We start from the raw sequence: 23,516 nt of genomic DNA, 5'->3' as shown, positions 1-23,516 counted from the left end.
ATCTATATTTCACACCTATCTTAGATAAAATGAATAGATTTATATACCAAATATCATATTTACTAAGGATTTATTGTAAAAGATGGTATGCATCTTCTTAATCAGATAAGCGCAACATTTTCCTTTGTAATGAGCTTATGTACAATAAAGTTCAATCATCTTTATTTTGTAGAAAATTCCAGGTTTTACATAAATATAAATGTTTTATGTGGTTAGGGATTCGCATCTTGATGCATAGCCGACGCGATGACGCGTTAAAGATACGTACAGTACGACGCAGCTACCAATGCAATGCGATACGATTCACTCCTATGACACAATGCGATTTACTGCAGTAAGATGCGGTGGAAAAATGATGATGCTCTGCAATTCAATATGGTACTGATCAGTGTTGTGCTCCTTACTAAGAAATAGTAACCAGTTACAGTTACTTGTTACTTCCTTTAAAAAGTAACTCAGTTACTTTGTTGATTACTTACACCAAAAAAATAATGCGTTTCTGTTAAAAGTAACTTTTTAGTAACTTTTTAAAAAGAACGTTCTTTAATGTTCTCATTAATGCCCTTTTATGCGTTATGGTCTACAAACACAAAACTGACTTAAACACAGTCATTTTTAAACACTATTTTATTAAAGTCAGACCAACACAAACTGAATATATCACAAGGATTTCTGAAATAAATAACAAAACAAGCTGAATAATATATTCACAATCAAAAACTAAAGTGGCTTCTGCTGTTGTGTTGAGCTCCTAAAAATGTTCCTTTCACAGCTGAAGTATGAAAACTATCAACAATGTAGAACAGAACACCAGGTTAGCTTCTAGCTTCTAGCTCCTCAGGCATGGAGTTTCTGGAGGAGCTTCAACAGATTGGAGTTGCTGTTTATCGCAGTAGATACGAGCTTCGAACCAGAAAGACACAGCTTACATTTGACTAAAACGTTTTTGTCTTTATGCTCAATTAAAGTGAAATAATGAGCATATTTCCACTTTGAGAAACTCGTCTTGCTCTTGCCTCGTCATTACTGCCGCACAGACCTGAATAAACGGAGACACGCCCACAGCGGGTCTTCCTTGTGTTTACAGTGGTTCATCCAGCAACCCTACAATGCGACGCTGCTGTAAACAGGTCAGACTGTAGTCTACACTTCAGCCCAAATTCATTCATTTATAAAAGTAACAGGTAACGCACCATACGGTAACAAAGTTACTTTATTTAAAAAGTAACGCATTACAGTATTAGTTACTGTCAAAAGTAAATGTTACTGCCCAACACTGGTACCAATAGTTCGCTTTGATTTTTGTGGTTCAGTCAGACAGAAAATCATCAATTTACTTAAGTGCCTTCTGCCTTCTAACTCATGACCCCTTTCACAAACAGGACTTTATAATGCAAATAAATTATGAAAATAAAACCAAACGTTTTTTCCATGTTCAGTCTGCAGGAAGACACAGATCTACCTCTGCCATGTTAATCTGCATTCTAAGTGACTCTTAGGACACGCCTCCTCTCCATACGTCATATTCACGTAGAGAAACCCGCTCGAGAGCAGTTTAGCAACGAGAAATCGATCTACACATCAAAATATTGGTCACGTTTTCAATAATAAAGCTATAGCGCATCTACTAATAACTATGTATAAATAAATCGTTGTTTTACATATGCAAATATGTGGTCTGGCGATAAGCCCCGCCCCTCCAGGTGTCCGCGTTTATAAGGGCGTTAATGAGCTCGCGAACATGTCGGAGAATTTAGCAGCGTGGATTCACATATTTAAGGCAAATGAGTGACTCGGAGAAACCGGTAAGCAGATTCTGGTTTATTTCCACACTGCACCAAGACTAATCCGCTTTATTTGATCACTTCCGGTCGCGTTTGAGTCGACTAATCAGGGAGTCTCGGCTCCTTTCAATGAGTCGGCTCAATTGTCACCCCAAGGAGTCGACTCTTTCCATTCCAACTCGACTCCCTATTTTGTGGGACGCACGTTTTTTCGAATAACCGTAAACATGTTTTTTTTCCTATTAACCAATCATACAACATGTTGATCCAAAACACCGAAAAGACGCCCTGAAAATAGTTTGCAGGGATGGTCTCCATACACGTGTGACATGTTTGGTCACGTGACTTTCCGGTGTCCAGCGCAGAGACCAGGTGAAGGCAGATGCCGAGAAGACCGACACTGAACTGGTAGCTGAAAAAAACTCTTAAAAGATCTCACTGGTTTCTCTTAGAAGAAAGAGACGACAAGCGATGGTCCAACAGACAGTTTTCTTTTATTTTCCGTTCACTTTTGCACGCCGCTTTCCTTTTCCTCGTACCCGCGCCGGGACACGCGCACACTCGCGGTAACGCGCATCTCTCCTCGAGTGTGCGCGCCTTCACACACTATAATTTCTTACAAATTTTGGATGCACTCCCGCAACCCTTATGGTACCTTTTTAGTGAATTCATCTAGACATTGTTACTTTAATACAATGTGTGTTTTTTAAAAATGTATGAAATTTGTAAGTGAAAAGTTTAAAATGTTATTCCTAACGTTCCCGAAGATAATCCACAACTTGGTCAGTTAGGTTCCATGATGAGAACCTGCAAATCTTTCCGAACTGCGAGTTATCGGGGGTTGACTGTACCGAAATATCGACCTCAATAATCGCAACATTTTCCCCAAATCGTGCAACCCTATTTTGAAAGAATTGAAAATGTATGATGAGGCAACTTTATAGTTCTTATTGTCTTAATATAATATAACTGGTGTATGATTGGTTTCTATTAATATCAATGGCTACATTTGACACATTTTGTATCAGCGTGCATGAGTGAACAATGAATAAGTCCAATACACTAGACAAAACCTCAATATCTCAGTCTCACCTCCCTCACCTTGTCTCCAAAACGTCCTACATGCGATGTCCCTCTAATAAACTCATTTCTAATCCTGTCCATCATCACTCCCAATGAAAACCTCAACATCTTCAGCTCTGCTACCTCCAGCTCCACCTCCTGTCTTTTACTCAATGCCACTGTCTCTAATCCATACAACATCTCAGGCCTCACCACAGTCCTATAAACTTTCCCTTTCACTCTCACAGATACTCTTCTATCACATTTACACACATGTACTCTGTCTCACTCCTACTGACTTTCATTCCCCTTCTCTCCAGCGCATGCCTCCACCTCTCCAGGCTCTTCTCCACCTGCTCCCTACTCTCACCACAAATCACAATATTATACACAAACATCATAGTCCAAGGAGACTCCTGTCTGACCTCATCTGTCAACCTGTCCATTACCCCCTACAAACAGCAAAGGGCTTCAAGCTGATCCTTGATGCAGACCAACCTCCACCTTAAACCAGTATGTTGTTCCTACTGCACACTTCACTGCTGTCACACTGTCCTCATACATGTCCTGCACCACCCTCCCATACTTCTGACACACCTGACTTCCTCATACAATACCACAACTCCTCTCTCCACCCTGTCGTACGCTTTCTCTAAATCCACAAAAAATGCAACTCCTTCTGACCTTCTCTATACTTCTCAATCAACATTCATAAAGCAAATAATGTGTCTGTGGTGCTCTTCAGCATGAATCCATACTGTTTAACAGATGGTCACCTCTTCTCTCAGCCTGGCTTCCACTACTGTTTCCCATAACTTCATGGTGTGACTGATCAACTTTATTCCCCTGTAGTTACTGCAGGTCTGCACATCTCCCTTATTCTTAAAGATCAGTACCAGCTCACTCCTTCTCCATTCCTCAGGCATCTTCTCACCTGCCAAAATTTTGTTTAACAATCTGGTTAAAAACTCCACTGCATCTCTCCTAAACATCTCCATGCATCTACCGGTATGTCATCTGGTCCAACCGACTTTCCATTCTTCATCCTATTAATCGCTGCACTCACTTCCTTCTTACTAATTGTATCCACTTCCTGCTTCACCAACTCCACATCATCCAACCTTCTCTCCCATTTTGCTCATTCAGCAGCTGCTCAAAATACTTTTACACATAAATACAACACACTCTCCTCACTACTCAACACATTTCCATCTCCATCCTTTATTGCTTTAACTTGCAGCACATCCTTCCCAGCTCGGTCCCTCTGCCTGGCCAATCGCTACAAATCCTTTTCTCCTTCCTTAGTGCCCAACATCTCATACGGCTCCTCATGGCTTTCCCTTGGCTTTCGCCACATCCCTCTTTACCTGCTGCCGCATCTCCTTGTACTCCTTCCTACTTTTCTTATCACTCTGTCGATCCTCCTTCTTACCTCCAAAACCATCCTACAGATGACCATTAGATGTTGTCTATCTACACTGTCCCCTGCCAACACCTTACAGTCTCCAATCTCCTTCAGGTTGCCTCTCCCACATGGAACATACCTGTGTGCACCTTCCTCCACTCTTATACGTCACCCTATGATCCTCCTTCTTCTTAAAATACATGTTCGTCACTGCCATGTCCATCCTTTTATCAAAATCTACCATCTGCCCTTCCATGTTCCTCTCCTTAAAGCCATGCATCCTCATCACCTCTGTTTCCATCACCTACATGCCCATTTGAAGTCTGCCACAATTCCTTCAGGATCACCCCTACACCATTTCTCTTTCCATCCACACCATGACAAAACGGTTTAAATACCTCCAATGTTCCTGCTCTTACTCCCTTTTTACTTAGTCTCCTGCGCAAACAACATATCTACCTTTTTCCTCTTCATCATATCGGCTACCTCTCTCCTTTTACCAGTCATAGTACCAACATTTAAAATGCCAACTCTAACCTCCACTCTCCTACACGTCTCCTTTCCCTGCTGTCTCTGTGGACGTCTTCCTCCTTCGGGCAACAGTAGCCCAATTTCCACCCAACCTTCCCTATTTATCCGGGCTTGGGACCAGCACTAAGAGTGCACTAGATTGTGCAAGCCTAATGGCTTGTTATGAAGATGCTGGATGTAAACTAGCTCATGTCTAAAACATTTGTGCTTCAAATTTCACTGAAACAGTGTTGTTTGGATCAAAACTTCATTGTAGGTTTAGGTTATTCTTCAGTTCTTGATTAAGGTGCAGATATCGTTTGCTTTTCAGGAGGAGAAAGGGGACTTTGTCCCTGAGCCCAGCTGGCCCGAAAATGGAGATCAGTGGAGCGATGCAGAAGATGCAGGTGACCTGGAGGAATCTGGACTTATTCAAGACATGGTGGAAGAGGACGAGGAGATCGACTTGTACAATGAAGAGACCTTTGGATTAGGTCGAGTGCCATCACTTGTGTGTTGTGCTCCAAAGCAGAGCGATGCACTTTTCTCTTAAATAGTGCCTACGGTTGGATGTGAAATATACATAACATTTTAACTTTTCTGACTTTTCTGTAGACCTAAATGCTGAAGATCTGGAGACTGATCCTGTTGATCTTCTTTTAATGAATGGAAACCAACCCTCCTCACCTCATCCACCATCACCACATGAGACTACCCCAATCCATCAATCATCTCCTCCCAGCCCTCAAGTCAAAATCGAACGACAGATTCCCACAATCCTGAGTGAGAACTTCCGCAGCCGAAGGGAGCGTGTTTGTAAGGGGCAGCTGCTGGATGACCCGGCAGTGATGAGGACCGTGGAAGGTCCACCCAGTCTCAAGGTTTGGCTTGGTTTTTGTTCTGTTAGAAGGAAGTTTTCCTGTCAGTGTTGTGTGTCTGGGTCAAGACTTTAAACCGGATTGTTTTTAAGTTTTGCGAAAGACAAATAATTTGTTTTGTCTGTTAGTATCGTACACTGAGGTATAATTACAAGCATTTTATACGCGTAAAGGCTTTTCTTGACCCAGACATTAAGTTTATGCAAAGAGTCAATATTTGCACTCTTTGACTCTTCTTTTTCAAGACCTGCAATTTCACCCTGGCATGCTGTCAACTTCTGGGCAACATCATGACTGATTCTTGCATAATCAATGCTTTAATTTAGTCAGAAGGGCTTTTTGGTCCACCTGCCTCTTGAGGATTGACAAAGTTCTTAATTAGAAGGTCTGGGGAGTTTCCTCACCATGGACTCAGTTTCAATTACTTATTTTTTGTTCCCTGAGCCACTTGTCACTTTTGCCTTCTTGCAAGGTGTACCATCATGCTGGAAATATCACTGAGGTTTTTAATCACTTGGCTTCTTTGCTGCTCTCTCGACACCAGGCCGTCCTCCAAAAGTCTTTGCCTCAATGCCTGCTGCCATTCCTGAGCAAGATCTGCACTGGTGGTGCACTGATATCGCAGCTGAATCAACTGTGGGTGACGGTCCTGGCACTTGCTGGACCTGTGCAAAGCATTGATGACTGCATGCGTTTCCTTTTAGGTAACCATGGTTAACAGAGGGAAAAACCAACGATTTAAAGCACCACCCTCTCAAAGTTTCCAGTCTGTTATTCTAACTCATTCAGCATGACACTGATCTCCAGCCTTGTCCTCATCAACACTCTCACCTGAAATGCAGTAGAAATTTGCATTTTTTTTTAATACATTTATTTTTATAGCAAAGGGAGACTTTGCATTTGCCTACATAAAAAGTGCAGATTTTGTAAACAAAAAAAATCGCTCAAAACTATTGGCCACAGCGGTACATCTCATGGAAGTAGTGCACAGATAACCAGCTACACCATATTGCCAAAGGTTTGAAGACACCTGACCTTTCCTGCCATATGTGGTTCTTTTCAAAATTCTTACCACAAAGCTGTGTGAAAAAAGTGAGCTGCATGAAGATCTGGTTTACATGCTTTGTAGAGGAAGATCTTCCTGCTATGTTGACCTGATCTCAACCTTGCTGAACACATTTGGGATGAATGTGAACACTGACTGCACCCTAGGCTTTCTCACCTTCATCAGTACCAGACTTTACTAACACCCTTGTGGCCGATGAACACGCATGTCCTCAAGCACACTTTAAAATCTGAGTGGACGAAAATATGGAATGCGAAGCTCAAAAAGCACACCATACTTGGGGCCAGATGCCCGTAAACTTTTGGCAAGTGTACACCAAATCAACCCAACTATTAACAAGCCCATTCCTCGACTTCCAGTTTGAATCCAGACACGACCAGATCATATATACAAGATGCGGTGTTGGACGCTCCCCCCCCACATGTCATCACTGCAAAACAAACATGACCACAAAACACACATTAATGGATGGCGAAGTACATTTTGTAGGAATCTTTCAAAATGTATTACCAAAGAAAACACTAGAATATTTACACAACATTAAACTGAAGAACTTTGTATAACCACTGAACTTTGCTGTAGTCAAAACTCTGCAAGGCTATATCATACCCACCTTGATCCTGCCATGAATAAGGGGCACCGATGCCAGCATGGCTTTAAAAACAAACCAACAAACAAACATGCCGAAGCTTCCATGATTTTTACAGTGCTTTATAAGGACTTCTGTTTTCCATGATGTAGTATTTTAATGCTTTTGGAGTTTGAATATTGAAGGTCCTGAAATACAGATTTATACTGTGTTATTGTTTATGGTTCAGAGTTTGGACAGCGCTATCGTGGACTGTGGACGAAGTTCAGGCTGGGGGGATCTCAACGCAAACACGGTTAGCTGCTTCCTTTTCCCATTTTTTTTAAATTTGTGATGTTTCCAGCCCTATGTATTCCCATAATCGCAAAAAACTTTTTCTTTGAAAATATTGGCAACATAAAAAAAATTGAAGTCTGGTCCTGTCTCATTTATTTATTTATTTTAAACACAGTGGATGATGTCACCTTACGGCCCAACGAGACAGACGCCGCTCTTACAAGTAGGAATGTTAAATGCCCCTCTATGAATTGCCCACCTTCTATTCCCGTTCTGAATGTATTACTCCGAATAGGACAAAGCCATTGTGCGAGTGATCGACAGGTCGTCCCGTGGCAGGATGCCGTTCACGTCACCTGCTTTGCGGTCCCCATTGCAGAGGCCTCTCCCTCAGCAGGTGCCCATGTGCCCGGTAATGCCCAGAACTCCATTACACCCTCAGAGTCCATTCTCCATTAAACAGCACTTCAACCAGGTGAACAAAATCGCCCATGTTTTGTATCCTCGCTACAGTAGCTGTGTATGTTGAGTGATTTTGTTCTACTCCTATTGTTTTCTTCTTTCAGCCAGCTATTTATCTCTCACCATCCACGCCACGCTTCCATTCACCCAAAATGATGCCACTCCAGTTTGGACCAAACTCTCCTCGGCCTGGCCCCTGTTTCAGCCCTTTACCCAGTCCGCTCCCTCAGAGATTCAGGTTTGATGTCTGCGCTGGTTCGTTTTTACACAAATTGGCTAATGTATACACACCGATCAGGCATAACATTCTGACATTTATGCATTTATTTTTGTAATCATGGCACCTGTTAGTAAGTGGGATTTATTACTGTAATGACGACAGTCAGAGCGTCTCCAAAACTGCAGCTCTTGTTGGTTGTTCCTGGTCTGCAGCCGTCAGTATCCATCAAAATCACTCCAAGGAAGGAACAGTGGTGAACGGGCGACAGGGTTGAAGGCCTACTGAAGAATTTAATTGAATCAGGACTGTTTTTAGCAGCAAACGGGGGACCACCACAATATTAGTCGGGTGGTCATAATGTTATGCCTAAACGAGAATATTTGAATTACAATCAATTGATGCAATCGAGTGCGCTCTTCGACCTTTAGATTCCCAGTCCTGGCGACGCAGCTCCATCCACAGCACAAGAGATTGCTGAGTCGGCGTCCGCAAGGCTTTCGGCGGTAGGATGCTCTCTTTACACTCAGCAGAACACATCGTTTAACTACTACTGTCGTCAGTATTGATGGTAAAGATTAAATGCTAATTGCAAGCAAAAAAAGTGTTTTGCTAAATCTGACTTGAACAGAAAGCCAAAAGACTGGGATCATTACGCTGAGCTTATGTCCACCAAAGAGAAGGAGTGGATCATTAAGCTGCAGATGATCCAGCTACAAAGTGAGAACCCACATCAGGATGATTATTACTACCAGGTATGTTCCCCCCCTAACCCAGGGGTCTTCAACATTTTTCAGGTCTTTAGGCGATAGAGACATGGGGCAGGGACCCCTGATACAAAATGTGTCAAATGTAGAGCTAATATTAATAGAAACCACTCATATTATGCCAGTTGTATTATGTTACGACAATTAGCAAGCATAAGCATATATATTTTGCAATTAAAATCTATTAAGGTTTTTTTTTTTTTTTTTTTTTTTTAAATAAATTTGCATTTTCACTTTCCTTTCACCATCAGGTGCGCTGTTATACATTTTATATAAATTCTAGCTTTAATTTGAATAGTTATGTAATTATATATTTAAAATAAACGTGTTATAACTACAGGTCGACCTATTGCAGATTTTACAGATGGCCAGATTGGCTCGTACTTGCCGATAACTGATTAATCAAGGTTTTTAAACTGGATTAAAAAAAGATATAAATCCATGTAAAAAATTAAAAATAAAGCACTGAATCATGAGTGTGCTAAATGAAATAAATATGAATATAATTTATATATTATAGGACTGTTTATTAATGAATACAATCAAGAAATATAGTATAGGGCACTTTATGCATCTGAGAGTCTCGCATGTAAAAACAAACAGCATGTATTGTCGGTGATTCGCCTCTAGAGGCCGCTGTAGTAACGACGCCGGGAGAAACTACCGGTACGGATTTTTGACGCTGGCCAATAGTTCCAGCGATCAACCATCGGTGCCTCGACCTCTGATAACTAAGGGAAATGTTAGCTTGAAAGCCAAACTTTTTCAAATACAGATATTATCTGAGTCAAACGTATTAAAAAATTCAATTTTCAAAATACGGCCCGGCGTTGTTTAGAGGGCCGATCCAAATGTGGGGGACCCCTGCTCTAATTGGTCATGTCTGGAATTGGTTAAGTGCTAACCAGTGGGTGTGTGTATACATATGAGGTGACTGCTCCTGTGCCCTTGCTTAGATAAATCTTTGACTAAAGCACCTTACAAATCCTGAAAACTTCTTTAGTGTTGGAAGTGTGACTTGTTTTTGGATCATGCTTGCCCTTCATGAGTTGTTGGTGTGTGTGTTCTGGCACAAGATCAGTTTGGTTAAGTGATTCTAGTGGAAAAGGCTCTCATGTTGAGGATTCTTCTGGAGAAGATGGTCCTTAAAGGGGTGGGTGTGTGTGTGTGTGTGTGTGTGTGTGTGTGTGTGTGTGTGTGTAGGAGTACTACCGGAGACTGGAGGCCAAATTGGCCGAGGAAGAAATGCTGGGTGATCGCGCCAAGAGGGAACCACCTAAACTCACTACGCCATATGTCAACAAAACCGTATCATACACTCCAGGTTTGTGCTTAAGAATTAGCATGCTAATACAGCGCAAGCGTGAAGCTAATCTATAGACGCGGTTTCCATGTTCTGCACGTCCTAGTGGTTCACATCGAAGGCTCGCTCGGTCAAGTCGCCGTTTCTACGTGTTACTCACCTCGTCGGGCCATTGACGCAGTCCATGGGCACACGGGGGAGGTGAGGGGGAAGACCTCCATAAAGGGTTGAATGTACCAATTGTAACGTTTCTGAATCACGTCATCTTTATTTTATTCGTTTACTAGGAACAGAAGGACACCAGACAACAGAGACTCGAGGTGCTGAACACCATTGAGAAGGTGAAGTGTAATTGTGTTTATCTGATTTGGCCATAAATGAGCCGCATGCGAAATTTCTGGACAACTTGCTCCAGAAGAATCCTTGGATCATCTTGATTTACTGCTAGACCCTTTTACAAGCCTGCTGTTTTTCTGATTAAATTCTGGTGTAATTCCCTGAACCTGCGGAGGTCTGCTGGATGCAGATCTCCTCCAGGTTGTGGTTGGGAGGTGGATGACTAGCTCAGCAGCTTTGTCATGTGTAATTCTGCTCTTTCATGTGTCCTGCTCAGTGCTACATCATTTTATTGGGGGTGGAGGAAGCCCAGAGGATGAAGGCTAGTGTTTCGGACGAGGCCGAGAGGCAGAGAAGGCTGAAGACCGTTCAGAGGGGTGTGGAGCAGATCAGCAGCCAGCTACGCAACCCCAACTCTTTGTACGAGTCGCATGTTTGCCTTGTTTCCTTTGTAAAAAATAAAAACACAAAATTGATCTCTATGTAGTTTACTCTCAATTTTTTTTAAAGGGAGTCTGCAGAAGAGTTTCTTCCATGTCTCTTGGTTTCCAAAGGAAAAAAACTGTTGGCAAGGCTCCTTCCATTTCTATCCCACGATGCATCTCTGCAGGTTCTAAGAGCGATCACGACACACCTGCCGGCACTGATGAGCCGAGACGTCGATGAGGTCTGAAGCTTTCAGTTAATCATCTAGTTTAACGAGTTCTCCAGTGATGTAACCTTTCTATAGTGCGCTTTTCGAGCCGGATGCACTTTCACGTACTGTATAAAGTGTGTTACTCATCACACACTCCAGGGCTCATGATATTTCTCACTCTCCAGTGTGGTTTTATGATTATGAGGACTGGTTTCCTTTAGGACCTTGAGAGGAACAAGACTTCTTCCTCATACCATTTAAGGGACCCTTGCCACAGTCTCCCTACGCTTGGTCATGGATTTTTTGTTTTAATTTAAAATGTTTTTTCCTCAGGCCCTTCCTGTCCTCTATCCGTCTCTCCGAGCCGTGATCGGAACGTTGACCTTCACCCAGCTGGTCGGCATTCTCCGTGACTTCACCGCAGCTATACCTGACTCGAAAGACTCTCGCTTAACGCTGGCCTGCCAAAACAAGGTGTATATGTTTCCTTTCATCTTTATTTTTATTTTCTTTCTTTAAAATCTCCCTTTTCAGCAGGAGTCCTTTCAGCCTGCTCTGGGTTGATGTGCTTTTACACTCTAGTTCCTATAGAACCAATCATACGTTCGAAAAAGTGCATCAAAATAAACGTTTGGACCTGCTGTGACACAATGAAGATATTAAAACCTTTGCAAAAAAACAAAGTTGATTTTATTTATTTTTCCCCCCAAGTTTGGTCTGTCGTTGCTGTACGTGCTGCTATCACAAGGCGAGCGACTCCTGACCTCAGACGTTCCGATGGAACCAAGCATTGGCGATTTTGAGACCTGGTAAGGCTTTGGGAGAGTTTTTGGGACGGTCCATATATACTCCAAATATGGGTTGGGTCAATTACGGTCAATTAATTAAAGACTTTGACAGTTCAGCCTTGTGTTGACTTATGTTCCTCTTTGTTAGGACTGACACCGTTTTTCACGTGGCACGGCAGCTCTCGCACTCGTCCCTCATCGAGCCGCTCTGCTTACCCTCCAATCTGCTCACGCTGTTCTGTCGCTATTTGGACAAACGCACCGTACAGCAGCTCAAGAACAACATGGAGTAAGTTCATTCCTGGATGATGCACGCTTGCTCAATACATTTCATCGGAGACCCCTTCCTAGTTTTTTTTTATATGATGTTCAGAAAAGCAATAAACCTTTACTGATTTTTATTTTTTTTTGTTTGTTTGTTTTTTTTCCCATCCCAGGTCTTCAACTGGATATCTGGCTGTGGGTTCCTGAGAGGAAATGTCCTTATGACTTGTTTCTTTTCTCTTTTTGTTTTCAATTTCTTTTTCTCATGATCCTTTTTTTTTTTTTTTTTTTTTTAAGCCCCTTTGTAGAGAAACTCCTCACATTCCTCATCAGTTACATCTGCTGCCAGCAGATGGCGATCTTCTACTTACATTTTCTGCATTTTCCCCACACTTGCATGAGGTTAAAAAAAAAAGAAAGGAAAGATTCTGCTTTTTTTTTTTTTTTTTTTTTCTTTCCCCAGTGAAAATTATCTGGATGAATTTAAGTTTCACAACTTTGGGTTCTTTCTTAAAGGGGAAAAAAAAGTTTCTTTAATTTAGGAGAGATTCATTTTCACATTTTGTAATGTACGTTTCCAGCACTGTGCAGTTAATTTTATTTATTGTATCTTTATTTCATCATTTAACGTGATGTTTAAGCACTGTTGTATAGCATCTACAAAATGCAAAAAAAGAATAAATGCAATTCTGAAAAATGGACTCCTTTTTAAAACGCATATTTATTTGTAACACACTTTTCAATTTAAACAATTGAGCAAGTGCTTGGACTAAAGTTTTCGGCTGGCGGGATGTAATTTGATGGAGAATCCCTTGTTCATTTCGACTCCATTTGCCCTGTGAGTGTCAAAGTAGACACAATGTCGATGAGGTTTATCCACTCCTATTCTTAAAATTGTTTTTAAATAAATGCTGACAACTTTTTTTTTTTTTTTTTTTCTTCTTCTTCTATAAAATTTGATTGTGCGTCATAGGTGATTTCCAATCAGAGGTGTTTAATTAAGGCTTACAAGGCATTGTATTTTGATTAGAAGTCTAATTTTTAAAGTTCAACAAAAATTTGAGGCGAAATCTCAGACTGCCCTTTGATTGTGGTCTAAACATTTGTTACGCTAGAACTCCTGAGGCTTCTTATGGCCCCCATATGAATGCCTGGTGTTCTGGTTTGGACTCCACATTCCTGGAGTGATGGAAATGGAAGAATCTGCTTCATTCGTTCATTAAGTCTGTGAATAATCGGTCAGCATTCACCTTCTTGTACTAAAATAAATTTTATATATATATATATATATATATATATATATATATATATATATATATATATATATATATATATAACTATAGTGTCAGAACATTAGGACCAGGCCATGGAACATTTCTAGTTGTGTGTCTTCATAAACTTTATCATCACTAAGGTCTTACGTAGTGATGGGGCTTCAGACTCTATCCTGGGACCATTGGTATGAATTGGGAATACAAAGTGACTATGATCTAGGATTCCAACCAGGGTAGCGCTCCCTGGATTATACTCCGGGCTGATCTATAACATGCGAGACCCAAACACACCATGTGCAAGGGAGTAGCAATTTAATCAAGTATGTAGATCTGGACATCTTGTCAGGGGACTGGAAAGTAGCTTGATGTGCAGCAGTTTAACCAAACCACCTTAAATGCTCCCCAACCATCCCTATTCCATTCCATCATTCGTCTCTTTTACAATGTTCTGCCTGTGTATGTGTGTGTGCTTCTCCAGATGGTACGTATAGATTGTACAGTTGGCAGACAGAACCAATATTGTCTCCTGAGATGAGTAAAGATGCCAGAATGGACTCTTGCAACAAGTTATGTGGGGAATGTTTAACTAGAAGGGGGCCGAGAGTATGGAATTCAGACACTAAATCTAAAGCAAAGTCTCCGTTTTAAGAATAAATGCGTAATTCTATACCCCACGTGTTCGTATTGCGTTCATGGATTTTTAACATGTATGTAAACCATCACTAACGTTCTGAAAGAACCCATCTATTATTTCTCTCTGTACTTCTTTGTGACCAGTTGTAGCGAATAATGTTTGTTTGTAGCCTGATGTTAACAGCGGCCACTACATTAGAGTTTGTGTTACAGGCGAGGAATTTATGTTCTGTGGTTTCTCAGGAACATGACAAGCTGTTCTTTTGTTTTATTAACTTGGAGAGGGGGGAAGCAGACATGAGGTAAATAGAATAAACAAGACTAGTTAAGAATTAATTGCAAGAGGGTAAAATGGTACTTAGCGTTCTTAATATGTTTATTAGCAATAGAGTGGGGAAAAAGGGTCAAATTTTAAGTTAAATATGGGTTACTTTAGTTATGGAACAATAGATATATTGTTTGTGATGTTACATATGTATCGGTATAAAATACCAGCAGTGTTTGCCTTCCTACACACAACACATAAGCAAGGTAGCCTAGACTAACATGCTGAACTAGCATATGGCTAACATGCTGAATTAGCATAGGCTCTCTCGAGATGTACAAATTACCATAGATTTGTATATCTAAAGTTGAAGGAAACCTGACTAAGATCCGTATGTATTTTGTAAACATCCCAATTCACATTTAGCCCCTGTTAGCATTCATTATAACCTCCACTCTTCCTGAAACATGTTCCACTTGAGTTTTGGATTGTTCCTGAGGCGATTTGTGCTCGTTTAACCACAACAGCATTAGTAAAGTCAGGTACTGATGGAGGAATTGGGTGTAGTCAGGATTTTCATCTTTTCACAATAGGGTGCTCTATAGCAGGAGCTCTTCATGAAACTGGCTTTGTGCCACAGGAGAATCATCATGCTGGCATAGATTTGGGCCTCCCAGTTCAAGTAATGGGAAAATTTCATGCTACTGCATCCAAATACAATCGCGTGCCTCCAATTTTGTGGCAACAGCTTGGGAAAGAACCACATATTGTGGAAAAGGCAGGTGTCCCAATACTTTAGTTTATAGAGGGAGGGGGTGTGTGGTTTTATATATGTATATAAATTGGTCAGCTGTGTTGGGGAATGTGGAGTAAGTTCTACAGCGTTGGTGCGAGGCTGGTAAAAATACCTAGCCACCAGCATCTTGGTACGAAAGTGTTTGCAGGGGCCAAGAGAAGGAAAGGAAAGAAGGATGTTTACACTGTGGTGATGTTGTTGAAGTGTAGAATAAAGATGTGACCTCATTTTTCTTTTCTTTCCGCTACCTGGAAAAACTATGTAGCCAAACATAACTGTCAGGAAAACTAGGAACTGAGACTAGCTTGTGGTGAAAATGCTAATTGAGCTTTAAATTCCCCCTCCACCAAGAACCTGTTAGCTGACAGAGCTAGGCATTAAATAAATGAATAAATAAATGATATAAATATAAATTAAACAAATGATTGATATTTGGTATCAATAAAGCTCCAATTGAGTACAGCTGTCAAGATAGAAATGCTAGCTGAGCTTGTGGATTTAGCGACTAGTTTGATTTCTGTACTGTACCATTTTTGTGTTCAAACGCTAAGCTAACATCCCGTCAACCATGTTCAAATGTACTTCTCGTGCAGTTGGTTTTGGAAATTTTTTGTTTATACATTCACAGCTAGTGAATAGCATGCTAGTTTAGTCAGAAAAAAATGGGGGAAAAAAAAAGAATTTTTTTTACTTCAGAATATTGGAGTAAAAAATATAACATTTTAAAGCAGTAAAATATCACCAATTTTTGCTCACAAAGGAAATAAAAATGACAGCTATGTGAAAAAAAATGTTTGTTTCAAATGTGACTTAATAGGTTATTTGCTAGCTTTATTTGTGGATTGGATTAGCAAAGAAAGCTGACTTTGTTGGTCGAGGAATTGCGTTTGCCACATAACTAACCTGGCTGATTTCTCTCGGGGATAGAACGATAGACCAAATAAAATTAGAATTGTTATTTATGGAGTTTTATGTTGAAATAATGAAATGTATTAATGAAAATATAATGATTAATTATAAAATGAAGTAAAATGTTAATACAGTACAGTACTGTATACATAGGCATTTTAGTAAAATACAGTAATCCCCCGTTTATCGCGGTTTTTCGTTTTTCGCGGGCGGTTTTGGAACGCACCCACCGCGATAAACGGGGGATTACTGTATTTCACTATTTTTGAAAGGTGTATATGACAGGATTTAAAGGAACTGCAGTATAAATTATACTGAAGTAGCCGTTTTTGCTTATTCAAATACTAGATCTCGCCACAAAATATCACTTACGTTCTCGACGTCGTCTTTTACCTAAAAAAAAAAGAATAAAGTTTTGCTTTTTTGAGTGTCAGTTGAATCTTATTGGCCGAATCATATCTGAATTGCTGATTAAAAAAAAAAAATTCTGCAGACATTGAGTAGAAAATATTGAGCTCTACCTAGACCGACTTCCGTTTATTTTTTTTGACTGTGCTTGGCATTTCACAGGATTACAGAATGTGTGTGTGTGTGTGTGTGTGTGTGTGTGGGAGGTCTGCATGCATGATAAATGTTCACATACACATGTTCGTGTGTCGTCATCTTTTTTTTTTTTTTTGTGCTCGGATGTATATGTGTGTTTAAACGCAAAATACACTTCGGGGAGAAACCTTACTCTGTGGTAACAATTTGGTGACCAGTGTTGTGTGATGGGGGGCTTTCGGAGAGTTAGATAATTATATCGAGATGCTTTTTAAGGCACTAATGAGGAATATGGTGGAAAAAAACCTCCTGAATGCTGCTGTAGTCATCTCATTTAATCTCATTTGCAAAAGTATCCACCAGCTCGGCCGTTTAAATGCGATTTGGTACAATCTGAAACAATATGATATTTATATAGATATATAATACTTTTCTATTAACCGTGGACTACAATGATTCAAACTGTTACATGTTTTCTGCGATATCCTGAAGCCCAACTCAAATCGAGCGCCAGGCCTCAGGGAGGTCAAAGGGGTCGCTCTTAACTCCCCTTGACCTCGCTTTACTTCGCAGGTTTGGTTGCAGGATGTGGAATGTCAGTCCAAAGTGAGATGTCTTCCTCTTTCACGTCAGCTTGAATAAGTTCATGGAAACACGACTGTTGGACTTTAAAAAAAAATTTTTTTGCATTTATTTATGTGAAACGACACATTTGCTTGATTTATTCATTGGTGGCGCATATGAATCGTTTCTATTTGTTTACTGATTTCTTTGCATGTAGCTTAAAACGATGCTCATTTTCAGTTAAAGACCCACTTCAGGCCACTTCATTGATGACCTCTGGGTGTTTGCACGGTTTAACAAAGCTATTAGCGTGCGAGTGATGTATGTTCGCGTTGACCTAGTGTCTGTCTGCGAGGTGGCTTTTCAAAGAAATTCCGGTGTCTGGCTTTGCTTCCATTTATCTTTTTGATTCATGAAAAGATACCAAAAAATGTCATAGCTTTACCTTCAAGTACCGACACTGGAGACTCCTTCCATAACTGCTAAATAATCTCTTTACTGAATATCAATAAAGGAATGAAAGAGATGCTACTATTAAATACTGGTTCAGACATCGAATCCAACCTTCAGACCAATCGGAATTCTGAATTCGTGTGTGTGTTGAGTGCAACGGTGAAGAGAAGTGAGGAGGAGCTTATGACTGTGATCAGGATCGGTTATAAAGGTGCCGAGGAGCTCGTCTCGGTCTCTGTCTCTCCGTCTCTGTGCTCTGTAAGGATGCTGGGAGGAGCGCTTCTCAGAACGGCGCTACTGGTTTGGTTGGCTGAGCCGACGCTTCAGGGGGGAACAGGTAGGTCAAACGCGTGCACACACTCATACTGTAAGTAACTACACAATACTATTGTTATTCTGCTTGACATTTGAGTTTAGAAGATGCAGACATTTAGGAGAAGTTGTAGTATGAAGTACTTTTTCAGTGACTGCCACCTGATACACTTATAAGAAGAATCCTTGGAGCAATGAGAGTTAAGGGCCTTGCTCAAGGGCCCAACAGTGGCAGATTGGTGGTGCAGGAGCCTAAACCCCTGACATTTCGATCAGTAACCGAGAGCCTTAACTAATGATCTTCCACTTCCTATTAACACACATTATTGAGTCTGCAGTGTGTGTGTTATTGAGTCACATAAGTGTGTGTTTTCATTGTTCATTTATATGCATGTTTATATATAACCTTTCTTTAATTCCATTTCATACATATCGGTTTGGAAATTAGTTTTGGTTCTATGCGCGTACTTTTACACTCTTGATCAAAAAAAGATCGAAAATGTTCTGAAATTCCTGTTGAAAGTGAAATTTTTATTCTGAAAATTTACAGGCGACAAACTACAGCATTTCAGGATTTGAAAATGCTGCATTCTGATTTCGGAAGTAAATTTTGAAGCAGAATTTGTTTCGAAACTTAAAGTCTAATAATGAAAATATTATCCTGAATTCAACCTTGCAATATTTGTGTTTTAATACAGTTCTCATCTCAGGGATTATTGTTTTAAGACGAAATAATAAAAATTTATTTACTTTGGCTTCTATTATCCAGAATGAGAATTTGAAACCTTATGAAATACCATTTAATGAAATTTGGGCTAGATTGAAAAAGTGTCAGTGAATCAGGATTGAAAAATTTTGCCTTTTGGATCTACCAATAAAGTCCTGCAGTCTAAATTGATTAAACACACACTTGGGTGCAATCATTTAAATAACAGATTATTCTGGATTAAACATGTTCTCTGTCTGAGATATCGATCTACCTCTCGAATCTTAGGTTTTGAAGTCTGAATTTTAATAGTGGTTTGTGAAACAAGCTCTCCTTCCATGTCTTTCTTTGCTGAAGGTTTCCCAGTGCCTGTCCAAATCTGACATTCAACTGTGAGAATGAAATTTTATTGCTTGTACACAGTCGCTCCATTGATGAACTTTTCCTCCTCCGTCTCAAACCCCGTGTGTGCCAGTGAGCATCCAGGACTAGACAGAAACGCAGCACCATGTGTCTGTTGTTGCATAATTAACCCATGATTGCAAATTAGTGTCCCGCAGTGCAATAAACCCAGGACTGTTTTGTGAATCGGGTTCCTGTTCGAAGCAGTCGTTCATTTAAGAGAAGTGTAGCTGGAAATTTACACATCTGACAAGAAAATTGCTCTTATTTCCGAAGAAATCTTCTTAATGGAGTTCTTTTTATTGTTGACTTGAAAACCACTCTTTTCTAAGGTCCAGTAATCAGTTAGATTCCACTGAAAGATTCTAAACAAGTGAAGGGTTTAGTTTCAAATCTTATGGAAAGTTTTACATTAGGAATAAAACACCTGTCTTTGGATGCGGTAGCATTACATTTCCCTTTACCCAGACCTGTTCCAGAATGACCATTCCCCTGTGCCCAAAGCTCTGAAGATCTGCTTTACATGGTTTTGAGTTGAAGATCAATGTTGTACTGCTCAGACCTCAATCCTATTGGGAAGAATTGGAACACTGACTGCACTGCAGGTCTTTTCACCTTACCTACATTAGTACCTGACTTTTCTAATGCACTTGTTGTTGAATGAATCTCAATAAGCACATTCCAAAGTCTAGTGGAACATCTTCCAAAAAGAGTGGAGATTATATATAATTACATACCAATCTTATGGTCAACTTTTGTCCATATTGTCTATGTCATATAATTTACGTTTGGATGGTACTGTCTTGTTCTTGCTAAATTGGTCCATGAAACATGAACCCTATAGGATGAATAATACCTATAAGTGTTATAGATCCTTCTATCTATTAATAAATAAACATGATCATATTGCAACCAGTTTTCTTCTGGTCTTTGGGATTCAAACTTACACTTTACAAATGATTGCGTCAACATTTATTGGTTGCACCACTCTGTGGAGATCCTGCACAAATAAAATCACACAAGTGATGCTTTTAGATTTATAAGTGGTGGGAAAACATTTATTATAAAGCAGATTTCAACAACAACCCCAAGTACAATGAAAAAACTCCACATAAAAACGTGACTATACTTAAAAGTGTAGGATGTGGATAAAGGCATTTATTGTGCATTGTGCAGGCATCATATATCGTTTCTAAAAAAATAACGAATTTCCAAATTAAATACTGAGTATGCACTTGTGTAATGATAATCTCCTTCATTATTAACTGGAAATATTCCAGGAAAATCAAATGACCGGCATTTTCACTTGCAGCTTCATATTAGATTTTTGTTGTGTTCAATTAGCTTTCCAAACAAAACCAGTAATAAATCTTAAATATTATCATCAATAGATGGCCATTGATAGATATAATGTTATTTTGATCTGTAACATATACTGAGCACAGTAAATAAATGTATTGTGATTTTTGAAAAATAATTTTATCTTTAATAATTATCATCTGCTGTATTTTAGGTTACAACACTCAAAATGGTGCTTTCGGCCAAATGTTAATGCAATCCAAAGGTAACATCAACCTCTTTAAAAGCAAAACTTAAAATCAAAACCATGTACAGTATGAAAAAAAAGGATCTTATGTAAAAAGAAAAAGTTATTTTTTGCTTTAGGATATGGTCTCGGTGTGCAGAATGCCAAAGCTTACCAACCCAACATTAAAGCACAAGGTAAGAAACAAAACCCTCCCCCTTATTTATAACAAAGTACAACATTTTTCATCTAGCTTTTATCACATAAAATAATTAAAATAAAACTATTGCTAGCTAGAAAGTTCTACATGCTGCATAATAGCTTAAGTTAAATTAGCTAGCTAATTCAAGCCGCAGTAACAGCTTCAAATACAGCTATGATTTTAATCCAAATAGTAAAGGAATTTTTTTAGCTTACTATTGTTAAAGTATTCCTAATTCTTAAACCTGTTTTGTCTGGCAAATTATATACATATTTGAAATATACTAAACAGGATTAGCTTTTTATTTTCAAGAACAAATATATAAATTAGGAAATATCTGTTCATTCATAAAAAATCTGTTCTATTATTAAAATTTCTTATTTTTGGTGCATTTTTTATTTATTTATATCAATATAATTTAGTTCACTTTCTGGAATTTAATGAGATTTTTATCAATTGTTTTCATTTTGATGTTTATTTTAGGTATATTTCTTGAATAATTTATGAAATGAAAAAAGCATCTTATAAAATAAAAATAGGTTACTAAAAATGTAAAAGCTAAAATAAGCATATAAAAGCTAAAATAAGCATAAAATAAGCATTTTTGTGTTTTTCTTCTTTATCAGGTTATGGACCTGCAGCTCTGCAGCCCAATGGAAATGGAGACAAAGGTCAATTTATGTTAATTCGGAAGTTTATACTGATGTGTTTTTGTCTGAAAGATCTCTTTGAATGTATTTTTAAAGATTATGATGCTAAAAAAGGCAGAAAACCCATCTCGATTAGTTCAGTTCAATTTTAGTTTGCTATTTTTTATAGCATTTTTAACAAATGAAAATTTTTAGAAACAAATATCTTTTCTGAGAGTTTAGGGCTTTTGTGAATTTGTGCCAAAAATGTAAGTAATGAAATTGTATTTAGCAGGTCCTCATAAAGGGTATGGTGCTGGGAATGGAAATGCTGCTCTCGGGAATGGAAATGGTGCCAAACTAATGGTAAATCTAAACATGGCCGAATACAAAACACTGAACCAGAAAGAAAATAGAAATTAAAATGTAACATAGAATTTTGAAACTATAAGTAAACGAGACTTATAGCTCTAATTTAGAAAATCTCATATTTAAAGGTAGTATTCAAGATTCACATTTATTTCTATAGCATTTTGCACAATAAGTCAAAACAGTTTATATACCTTATATAGAACAACATTTTTTTTAATATAAGTGAATAGTGTGTTTTTATCCCTGATGAGCAGCCATGGCGACTGTGGCAGGAAAAAAACTCCCTTAGATGTTATGAGGAAGAAACCTTGAGAGGAACCAGACTCAAAAGGGGAACCCATCCTCATTTGGGGTGATATCAAGAGTGTGATTATAAATCTTAAAACACTGGAGAGTGACAACTAACATGAGCACTGGAGTGTGAGATTATGAGTGATGTCCACTCTACAGTCTTATACAGTCAGTTGAATTTATGGAACCAGGAACTACTAAACAACTCATAAAATAGCTCAACATGTGAGATATAAGTCTCATGCCAAAACCTTCAAACGTTCAAAGAGGTCCAATGTCCAAACTCTACATGAAGTGGGATCCAAATGGCGCTGGTACAGATGGTCTGGATGGTTCGGGATGTTTGCGGGGTCGCCATCTACTTATTTGAAGGTCATGAGGTGGGACGCTTCTAGTGGACTTTACTATTCTAGGAACTACTAGAAGTCCAGAGTTTTGAGATCTCAAAGAGCGTGATGGATTGTAGCGTGTTATAAGACTAAATAGATACATGGGAGATAAACCATTTAGAGCTTTGAGATTAAGAAGCAATAGAAAATAATAGAATATATAAAACAAACTGGTTTTATTTTGGGATTTTGACACTTTTTGCTGGAAGATTTGAAGTAATAAAACAAATGTATTCGTCAGGTCCATTTAAAGGGTACGGTGCTGGGAATGGAAATGCTGCTCTCGGAAATGGAGCCAAACCTAATGGTGAATATAAACACAATTCTTTTTTTGTTTTGTTCGGTTTAAATTCTTTCTTGTTTAGTTTTATTCGATTTTCAACAGATTTCCATTTGAAAATAGATTTCTATGAGTTAATTTCAACATTTTTGATTGTAATGTAGTGTATGCATGTCTATGTTTACACTATATGGACAAAAGTTTCTGGACACCTAGTCGTGTGTGCTCGTTAAACATTCCGTTCCACATTTAGTCCCCGTTTGCTGTTACCTACACTTTGAGATGACGTTCCACTCTGTGTATCCGGAAAGTATTCACAGCGCTTCACTTTTTCCACATCCAACTTGATGGAGCTTGAAAGGTTCTGCAATGAAGAATGGGAGAATCTGCCCAAAAAATAGGTGTACCAAGCATCGTAGCATCAAACTGTAAAAGAATTGAGGCTGTGATTGGTGCTAAAGGAGCTTCATCAAAGTAGAGGCTGTGAGAACTTATGTACATGTGATTAATACATATGCAAAGATTTCACACAAACTTCTTTCACCTTGTCATTATGGGGTATTGTTTGTCAAATTTCGAGGAAAATAATGAATTAAATCCATTTTAGAATAAGTCTGTAACAAAATG

At 39.1% G+C, this 23,516-nt stretch overlaps 1 protein-coding gene across 1 annotated transcript; it reads left to right on the top strand.

Moving 5' to 3' along the window:
• Nucleotides 1-1,665: 1,665 nt before the first annotated feature.
• patl2 (PAT1 homolog 2) lies at nt 1,666-12,567 on the top strand. The gene is made up of 18 exons (XM_046853234.1): nt 1,666-1,805; nt 5,093-5,255; nt 5,377-5,642; nt 7,524-7,589; nt 7,746-7,793; nt 7,866-8,045; nt 8,137-8,270; nt 8,681-8,755; nt 8,881-9,004; nt 10,220-10,340; nt 10,426-10,520; nt 10,607-10,660; nt 10,933-11,075; nt 11,166-11,322; nt 11,626-11,766; nt 12,004-12,101; nt 12,229-12,369; nt 12,518-12,567. Exons 1-18 carry the CDS (start codon nt 1,785-1,787, stop codon nt 12,549-12,551), a joined length of 2,061 nt encoding a protein of 686 aa, XP_046709190.1. The 5' UTR covers nt 1,666-1,784; the 3' UTR covers nt 12,552-12,567.
• Nucleotides 12,568-23,516: the final 10,949 nt, after the last annotated feature.

Source organism: Silurus meridionalis, chromosome 7, assembly GCF_014805685.1.
Source record: "Silurus meridionalis isolate SWU-2019-XX chromosome 7, ASM1480568v1, whole genome shotgun sequence".
Classification (NCBI taxonomy): Eukaryota; Metazoa; Chordata; class Actinopteri; order Siluriformes; family Siluridae; genus Silurus; species Silurus meridionalis.
This window is presented reverse-complemented; position numbering and strand designations above follow the sequence as displayed.